General features: G+C 32.1%; 1 protein-coding gene across 1 annotated transcript; it reads right to left on the bottom strand.

Moving 5' to 3' along the window:
• Positions 1–2,126: 2,126 nt before the first annotated feature.
• Positions 2,127–6,932, bottom strand: LOC133295589 (protein BREVIS RADIX-like). Its single transcript, XM_061494427.1, has 3 exons — positions 6,768–6,932; positions 2,561–2,611; positions 2,127–2,372 (listed from the first exon to the last, which is right to left on the bottom strand). Exons 1-3 carry the CDS (start codon positions 6,930–6,932, stop codon positions 2,127–2,129), a joined length of 462 nt encoding a protein of 153 aa, XP_061350411.1.
• Between the last annotated feature and the right edge of the window lie 3,547 nt (positions 6,933–10,479).

The raw sequence follows: 10,479 nt of genomic DNA on the forward strand, positions 1-10,479 counted from the left end.
CTAATACGTGTGTGTTATTTTTTATTTTAATTTTATACAACTAATCTGTTTTTTAGTTTGTAATGTTAAATAATCGTCACGTACACTACTAGGGCAAAATTCGGAAAACAGATTATGCATACGTATCTTGATCTATCGTATTATTATTGTTTTGATTTTGTTAATTGATCGTTGTGCTTTGTTTAAAGTACAATGCAACCTTTTTATCTATTCAAATCGAATCGGATTAGTTGCGAAGTAATGAACCGAATAGAATATTTCCAAAAAAAGTACAGTGCCACCTTTTTATCTATTCAAATCGAATTTGGGACACTAAATTAAGTTTTATAAATTTTATATGAATAATTGACAGGTTTTATTATATTTATTTTTATGCCTTTCTCTTGTAACATCAAAAAAGAAACACGTGAAAAAAGTAAGACTATTCAAATCATGACATTTTAAAAAGGATATGTTTTTCGGCTTTTTGACTCTTTTACCCTTCATTAATTAATTAATAATCATTTTGTCTCTCATTCAAAACTATCTATCAATATGTCCCTCTTTAATCGATTAAGTTGAAGATTTAATCGATTAAAAGGTCAAAACTGACAAAAATGGTTGACTTGAAGATTTAATCGATTAAATCTTCAACTTAATCGATTAAATCTCCAAAAAGTTAGCAAGTGTTGTCTTGTCACTTGAGATAGGAACGAAAGATTTTTTTTTCTCCCCTCCAATTTTTATCATGCTTTCAGACAGGAGTTTATGGATGAGCTTTAATTTTATAATTCCATTTAATGTTGTCTTGTCATTGCATTTAACATTAGCAAGTGTGTTGACTTTGCAAGCTTGCCTCTAATCAATTGGCAATTGCAGCATCCAAGAGTTAATAGTTAAAAAGGGTTAAAAAAAGAAAAGAAAAGAAAAGGCGTGTGCTGCGTATTTTCCTTCACAAATTTGCCTTCACCAAGTAATAAAAGCAAGTGGGGCCTTTGTTTTCAGACTATATCTATATTGACAATCCAACATAATCAAATGATTGAAACCATAAAGCAAAGCTTATTTATCTACTTTTCGTTTCTTTTTGGAGATTTAATCGATTAAGTTGAAGATTTAATCGATTAAATCTTCAAGTCAACCATTTTTGTCAGTTTTGACCATTTAATCGATTAACTCTTCAACTTAATCGATTAAAGAGGGACAGATTAATAGATAGTTTTGAATGAGGGGCAAAATGGTTATTAATTAATTAATTAAGGGTAAAAGGGTCAAAAAGCCTAATTTTTCTCATAGGGTACACAGTTTTAATATGTATATATAATCTTTTAAATTTTTTAAATATTTTATGCAAACAGGACTGCAGTGATATCACGAGTTAAACGAAGTAATATTTTTTATAATGCTTATTATGTCTGAATATATATATATATATATATATATATATATATAATTTTTTTTTATAACAGAAACATATTTTTTTAAGTTTTAAGAAGGATCTCTAAGGATTTAGGGAAAAGATTACGTATCATTCATCAACATATAGGGTTTTCACAAGCTTGCGCTGATAAACCACACAAGGAAAATATATATTATAAAAGAGCAAGTTGGTCTTAAATAACCAAACTTACCAAATGTTCAACCAAAGATAAATCAACAGCAATATACCCCACAGTAATTGGAGTAAATAGAGAACCACAAACTTAAACTTACGAAACAGTACCAACTATAACATATTAAGAGACCATCACCAAGACTACACTCCATATACTGGAGTGAACAACAACAAGAAGAAGATAACAATGTCTATGAAAGAAAAGTTGAAAATTGCAGCAGTTTAGAACATCCACTTTTCTTCACAGCAACAAGGCTTCACATATACCGAGCATGAACTCGAACCCTGTTGCGTAGCTACCAATCCTTGGCTGCATCTGCATCAAAAATTTCCCGGCTGCAGACAGAGTTAACAAAGACTCAAATCAAAACCCACTAATCTTCTAAATAAATTTTTAAATGAAATTTGGCAACATGTTACATGAAATCTAGGATTTTACCATTTCCTAATTTCACCAAAGAACATGCTCCTACAACCATCTAATTGTGAAGGAAAAAACAATAAGGAACATGTTTTTGATATGCATTTTATATTACTTGAATTTGATACGGCGAATTTGCCTGGTCCCATTAGCTGACCTCTTCACAGTGATTGACACTCCAGGATCATCCTGCTCAACCCATTCAGCATCCATGTCATTGTCAGTAGGGTTGTTAGCCCTTGATATCCCACCATGGAAATACCCCATATTCCCAGCGGGTGCATGGAAATTCCCCGGAGTCGAATCCGTGTTCAGCATTGAAGCCATTGGGATATCTTGTTCAGATTCCCCCGAGTTCTGTTCAAAGGCAATAGTAATGTACATGAATGAATCTCGAGAATCCAATAGAGAGCTCTTATTTATGTCAACCTCTTCTCACGATATAGTTATAAACATGAATTGAAGTATCATGAAAAATACCAAGGTCGATGAAATAGAGTCTTAACTCTTAACAACATCATATGTGTGTAAAAGTTGTAGATTACCTCATTATCATCAGACCTTGCAGGAGTGATGAAAACACGTTGATTTAAAGTCTGTATATTAAGAAGCTCCCTGATCATGTCGCAATTCTCAGCCCACCACCTCTGGGCTCACGACTTATCAAACATGTCTCATATATATATATATATATATATATATATATATATATATAAAGGTCTCTAAGGTACTACATATATTTTCAAAACTTGGGACATGTTATACATACCAGAAGCGAATCCTTTTGAGATCATTGCCCCCAGTAGGAAGTGTAACAGCCCGTTGTACACCAGTATTGTTAACATTAATTATGATATTAAGCGCAGTTACAATCACAACAATTCATTTATAAAAATGCGAATAAACTTTTTCTGATTATTACGCGAGCATTTAAAACAATAAAAAGCGTAATAATTAAAAGCTGTGATCGTAACTGTAAACTCTTGCGGAATACTTATTTAAACTACTTCTATGTCTTATTTTACTTATAATAAGTTACTAAGGGGTTCCCATAAACCCACTTAGCCAATTTCACAAATTTACGTTTTTACCTTTCCGAACATGGTTCACTAATTAATTTTCTACGAACTCACCGCTCACAATCAGACCATCCTTTAATGTTATATTTATTTCTTACTTAATTCCCTTTCTAAGAAGCTATCACACGCTTTAATCGGAGCTCGTTTGCTATGGCTATCGCCGTTTGAAGTTGGATAAGCAAAACAGCCAACCAACCCCAAAACAGCTCAAAACCTCTCTCACTCCACGAATTACTGCAGAAAATGCACTCATTAAATTGCTCTAAAATATTTATTATACAAACTAGACACGTCGACCTTTAATTTGATATATCATACGCTTAATTTTACTGAGAAATGAAGCAGGAATTAATTTTTCAAAACAGGTCCAGAACTGCCACATGTGCAGTAAGCACATGAGCAGTCTGCGTTCCTACATTTTTTTAATGCCGAATATCAACCCAAATTTTGACACAAGGTAGAGGACATCTCAACCTTCAAAATGGCGTATGGCACGTCCCTATCGGACCTATGTGGAGGGAGATATGCTCTCCCGAATTTAGCATAAATTCTTCTAATTCTACCGAAAATTCGCCAGAGTTTCCTTTGTTTTTCCAATAATCCCCAAATTGCACTAGTGATTCTATGACCTCAAATGTACCTAATAAGCATTATAAATCATTGGGTGGCACAGACAAGGACCAACAATGCCTTGGGGAACTTACAACCTAACTCAGTTTATAGTTATTACACAATTCATACTATATGGCTCACTTTATAATTCCTTAACTCATTTCAATCACCAAGTCCATTTACATGCAATTTCTCAACATAAGCATATAATCATAATTCTAACATAGGCCTAAAGCCCTTCCATCTTAGTACATCATGCATCTCTTTTTACATTTACAATATACACTTACATATTACAACTTGTAACTTCAACTTAAATTTACAATCTTCCCAAATATTACCACTTAATTACAAATCAAAACATAAGCTTAAATGACATACTACTAGACTTAGGCAAAATATCATGAACAAATATGCTAATGCAACTCATCCTACATACATATGAGATGTTCATGCCCTAAGTCTAGCCTAGGCCACATGGCCAACAAAATGCAAAATACGAAAGTGCTCCCCTAATCACTCTGCGGGCTTCTTGCCCGCTGCTCCAGCTCCAGCTCCGCTGCGAGCTTCTGGAGAAAACTCCGCCCAATGGTACACTTCGATGCATATAAATAATATAAAACAACCACTTTCAAAACGGGATATAGCAAGGGATTTAGATAAACTGGGGAATATCAGGATACAAAATACGACGAGCTGGAATTGTAGCTACCAATACCACGCAACGTCCTCGGCATATAATCCTACGGGTTTAATCCAAGGCGTGTTCCAAGAACCACAACCAAGGTACCTCTTCCATCCATATACACCCGAGACATTCCTAGTGTGCTCCTACCCGGATGACACACCACGACCCTAGGTCAACTGGAACTCCCTCTCGGAGACCTATCCAATGGAAGTCCGCACTGCCCGAAGGCTACACTGTCTACTGGCCAGAGACTCGGTACTTAAGTACCCTCATAAATGCTACATGCATGCTAATGCTGTTCTACACTACTCATATACACTTCGTACCATTACCCTCAACGGGTATGGTGGAACAGAAAAGGGGAACAAGCCCCAGTACCAAGAGGTTACCTTAATTCGTTCTTTAACTTAGCTCCACAACAGCTTATCTCACAACTGGGTACACAACAGAATGCCTACACAGAGGACATTCCCAATCACTCAAAATTCAAACAACACATGCTAATTCACAATTATACATGCATTGATCCAATCACTTACCTCAATCCACTTGGTCCAGGACCAAGGGCAATCCACCGATTCACTCAGAATTCAAGTCGACGTACGACAACCTATACAACCATGTACAACCATCAGTATACGTCAAATTCCATCAAAATGCGAAAATCACAAAATCCTCCCCTTCCTCTTTGAAGGTTAAACAAAATAGGTGTTATTTTGAGATTTATTTTTCTAAATTTGCTTTCTCATTTTATTACTCATCCTTAGGTTGCCAAGAGGCTAATTCAAGTGTCGTTTCACCGTTTTACGTCTTTTACGCATCGGTTTGCTTAATAATTCACTCTAGGTCAATTGAACACTTAACACTTCCAATTATTTTTCTATTGGTTTTCCAACCTTCCAATCACCACACAACCCATCTAATTACCATTTAATTACACAACACATCATCCCAATAATTTTTCCAACACAATTCCTCACTTTCTCTAATATGGCCGAGTTATGCCTTATGTAATACCCAAGGATTTCTTTCAATTTTTAACCATTCCACACCTCATACCATCTCATATTATTAACATACAATCATTCAACAACTCACCAATACATCCTAAAACATTTCCAAAAATCCAAGTCATAACCACCAAAATTTCTCTAAGTTAAAAATCCAATTTTTTCACCTAAATTTTTCATGGCATTTCTAGCTTTAATACATCATTCTAAGACATTATCATCTAATACACATTTTTCATTTGAGCTCTCTAGCATCACAAATCAAACAAGCCCTCTTTAGGGTTCATAAACAAATTCGAAAATCAAGCCATGGAATGATGAAGAAACTTACCCAAAAGCTAGGCATAAGGCTCCACCTAAACATACCCCACCATTGGAGCACCTAGAAGCTCCAAGAACACAAATTTTTCTCCACAATTCGGAACTGATTTTGGTCAAAATCTTCTCAAAGAGACGATTTCAAGGCTTGGGAGTACTACCAATAGCTCTAGAAGGTATTTTCCATCAAATTTCAAGACAAAAATTGATGGATTTGGTGGAGGATTGATGAAGTTATGGTGAAATGGAGATTTTGGTTGAAAATGGTGGTGGGGGGCTGGTTTCACGCGGGGAAGAAGAGAAATAGGAGAGAGAGTGTGAGGAAAAGTGACATATAAGTCACTTAAGTCATAGGTGGGTCCCACACACGTTTTAACTTTAATCAATCACCTAATTTCGACCACAAATTCATGACCTACGTATTTTTCTCGGTCATGTCATATTTTTGTTTCCTAAAAATACTGATAAAATTTTCACGCTTATCGGTACACTTATACCGCAGTATTTCTACACCGGGAAAATCACTATTCTTGGTAGAGAATCACCGCAGTATTTCTTAATCACGTACCATACAATTAATACATACCATGGAGTCTTAAGGTTTCAGGCTTAGGTCATTTTCAAAGCATCATACAATACCTTTACAGCTGGGCTAGTGGAGAATGTACTTGGTAGAGAATACATGCAAGTGGATGACAACAACATCCTTGAACGTGAAAGTCTATATATGTATATATCCTACTATCAACTATGTACCCCCAATGGAAAGCATTTTCTATTTGTAGAAATCTCCTGTAATTTCTATCCAAATATTACTTGTCCAATTTTTCACACAATTTAGAAACATTTGGTTCGAAATAGTTAGGAGAGGCATCATAAGGAAGAAGGAAGAGCATGAAGAAGAAGGTAAACTAATAAGCAAATATAAAGGAAGCAAAATAAAGAAGAAGGTAAACATTTGGTTTGATTTTGTTTGTTTTAACCAAGATGGAAAAAGAAGATGAAAAAATAATGTTTGTTGAGAGAGGGAGAGAGTATTAAGGACCTGCGACGCCAGACCCTTGACGGCTTCTTTTGTGTTCGGCGTGCCGTTCCCACGGTCATCTTCATCCCCATCAACGGGGGTTGGCTTGGCACACAGATTCATGAACAAAAACATCTTCTCTAAAAAGCTAATCTTATCTTGAACAACAACAAAACAAGCAAACATTTATGGTTAGATTCCAGAGAATGAAAGAGTGTCTGTCAACAGTTGAGAATGGGAATGACATATAGAGAAGAAATGAACCATGTATATGTCATTGGTTCTGAATGGATAATAGAACAAAATAAAAATAATAATAAAAGTCATTTAAGGATGAAGTTAAGGTTATCACTTTCATTGAATGAAACAGTGATAGAAAATGGCCATTTACGGTAAACAAAAGCAATGATTAGGTTACACGGAAAGCGCTGAAATAAAGACCACACAGATGCAGCAATTGAGTTACAATGCAACTAATGAATAACAATGCTCCAAAAAACAACATCTTTCACGTGAAACAAAATGGTCCTAAGATAACTGTAACACCCCAAATTTCTAACAATTTATAAAACAATCTTATAATAAATAAATTGTCAAAATTCTTTTTTTTTTTACAATTATAATAATAGAAATATTGCGAAAGCTAATCTATAAGCCCCAATTTTTAATAAAAAAATAACATGGCATCGAAATTTTGAATTTACTTTTTATGGTAAGCTAGCATTATATATATATATATATATATTTAAATTTTAGATACTTTAAAAATTTGATTGCAGTCATTAGAATCAATTTATACCATAATAAAAATATTTGGGTTATTTATCTGATTAACAAATGTTGGATTCGTTAATTGACATCCATAATTATAACGATCTTAGGGTAGAGAAATTTTTGTCCTATAATTTCCGATACGTTTATTTTAAATTTTTGGATACTTCAAATATTAAACTGCCATCGTGAAAATCAATTTATTCCATAATAAAAACATTTGACTTATTTATCCGATTAATAAATGTTAAGACATATTTAATGACAATTGTACCTATAACATTTCAAGGGGTAGAGAAATTTTTATGTATACTTGTTTTTTTATTTTTGACATCTCAAGATTTTGATTACGATAGTTAAAATCAATTTACACCATATGACTATCGATGGTTAGGATTGGTGAATGCACTTTTGACAGAATTGAATTTGGAAATAGAAACTTCTCATTCAGCTTGTGTTTTGCTGCTTGTTATGATGTCATCCTTGGAAGTTAATTCTGATACAGATCAGAAATTCTTGCAATCACATGATAGTCTTCCTGATTCTTCTCCCTGATTCCATGCATGGATGGACAGATAAGAATTTTCCTGAGTATCTAATATAATTTTAATGAAAGAAATTGCCAATATTATGAACCGTTTCTCTTAACACTTGATTTAAGTTATTTAACTTTTTTTTATTAAAAAAAATTATTTAACTTTTGGCTTTAGTTATAAACTTTTAAGGGGTTTATAAATTTTATGTTAATGCTCCAAAAATTATTTTGCAGCTGAGACAATAAAATATGAAGACCACAATTTTTTTTCCCTTTTTTATTATCTCGGGCGTTGTGCGTATCGACCCGATTCTACAAATTTTGTGTTGATGCAACAACAAAAAATTTATAAACCCCAATTTTTAATTAAAAAATACCATGTCATCAAAATTTTGAATTTACTTTTTATGTTAAGCTAGCATTAAGTATATATATATATATATATATATATACATATATATATATATATATTTTAGATACTTTAAAAATTTGATCAATTTATACCATAATAAAAATATTTGGGTTATTTATCTGATTAACAAATGTTGGATTCGTTAAATGACATCCATAATTATAACGATCTTAGGGTAGAGAAATTTTTGTCCTATAATTTTCGGTACATTTATTTTAAATTTTGGATACTTGAAAAATTAAACTGCCATCGTGAAAATCGATTTATACCATAATAAAAACATTTGACTTATTTATCCGATTAATAAATGTTAAGACATATTTAATGACAATTGTAACTATAACATTTCAAGGGGTAGAGAAATTTTTATGTATATTTATGTTTTTATTTTTGATATCTCAAGATTTGATTACGATAGTTAAAATCAATTTACACCATATGACTATCGATGGTTAGGAATGGTGAATTCACTTTTTGACATAATTGAATTTGGAAATAGAAACTTCTCATTCAGCTTGTGTTTTGCTGCTTGTTATGATGTCATCCTTGGATGTTAATTGTGATACAGATCAGAAATTCTTGCAATCACATGATATTCTTCCTGATTCTTCTCCCTGATTCCATGCATGGATGGACAGATAACAATTTTCCTGAGTATCAAATATAATTTTAATTAAAGAAATTGCCAATATTATCAACTGTTTCTCTTAACACTTGATTTAAGTTATTTAACTTTTTTTTATTAAATAAAATTATTTAACTTTTGGCTTTATTTATAAACTTTTAAGGGGTTTACAAATTTTATGTTAATGCTCCAAAAATTATTTTACAGCTGAGACAATAAAATATGAAGACCACAATTTTTTTCCCTTTTTTATTATCTCGGGCGCTGTGCATATCGACCCGATTCTACAAATTTTGTGTTGATGCAGCAACAAAAAATTTATAAATCCCAATTTCTAATTAAAAAATACCATGTCATCGAAATTTTGATTTTACTTTTTATGGTAAGCTAGCATTAAATGTATATATATATATATATATATATATATATATTTTAGATGCTTTAAAAATTTGATCAATTTATACCATAATAAAAATGATTGGGTTATTTATCTGATTAACAAATGTTGGATTCGTTAAATGACATCCATAATTATAACGATCTTAGGGTAGAGAAATTTTTGTCCTATAATTTTCGATTCGTTTATTTAAATTTTGGATACTTCAAAAATTAAACTGCCATCGTGAAAATCAATTTATACCATAATAAAAACATTTGACTTATTCATCCGATTAATAAATGTTAAGACATATTTAATGACAATTGTAACTATAACATTTCAAGGGGTAGAGAAATTTTTATATATATATATTTTTTTTATTTTTGATATCTCAAGATTTGATTACGATAGTTAAAATCAATTTACACCATATGACTATCGATGGTTAGTATTGGTGAATTCACTTTTTGACAGAATTGAATTTGGAAATAGAAACTTCTCATTCAGCTTGTGTTTTGCTGCTTGTTATGATGTCATCCTTGGATGTTAATTGTGATACAGATCAGAAATTCTTGCAATCACATTATATTCTTCCTGATTCTTCGCCCTGATTCCATGCATGGATGGACATATAAGAATTTTCCCGTGCTCCAAAAATTATTTTACAGCTGAGACAATAAAATATGAAGACCACAATTTTTTTTCCCTTTTTTATTATATCGGGCGCTGTGCGTATCGACCCGATTCTACAAATTTTGTGTTGATGCAGCAACAAAAAATTTATAAACCCGAATTTTTAATTAAAATATACCATGTCATCAAAATTTTGAATTTACTTTTTATGGTAAGCTAGCATTAAATTTATATATATATATATATATATATATATATATATATATATATATATATATATATATATTTTAGATGCTTTAAAAATTTGATCAATTTATACCATAATAAAAATATTTGGGTTATTTATCTGATTAACCAATGTTGGATTCGTTAGTTGAC

This window comes from Gastrolobium bilobum, unplaced genomic scaffold, assembly GCF_033153095.1.
Source record: "Gastrolobium bilobum isolate Gb01-03AN ecotype WA unplaced genomic scaffold, APGP_CSIRO_Gbil_v1 utg670709, whole genome shotgun sequence".
In the NCBI taxonomy this organism is placed as follows: domain Eukaryota; kingdom Viridiplantae; phylum Streptophyta; class Magnoliopsida; order Fabales; family Fabaceae; genus Gastrolobium; species Gastrolobium bilobum.

What these genes read in the sequence shown, in the direction of transcription:
- LOC133295589 (XM_061494427.1), bottom strand. Translation starts at nt 6,932, where the DNA reads ATGTTTGCTTGTTTTGTTGTTGTTCAAGATAAGATTAGCTTTTTAGAG. An exon ending in TCAAGGGTCTGGCGTCGCAG is followed by an intron (nt 2,612 to 6,767) that starts GTCCTTAATACT and finishes CTTAATATACAG; the next exon opens with ACTTTAAATCAACGTGTTTT. An exon ending in CAAGGTCTGATGATAATGAG is followed by an intron (nt 2,373 to 2,560) that starts GTAATCTACAAC and finishes GCCTTTGAACAG; the next exon opens with AACTCGGGGGAATCTGAACA.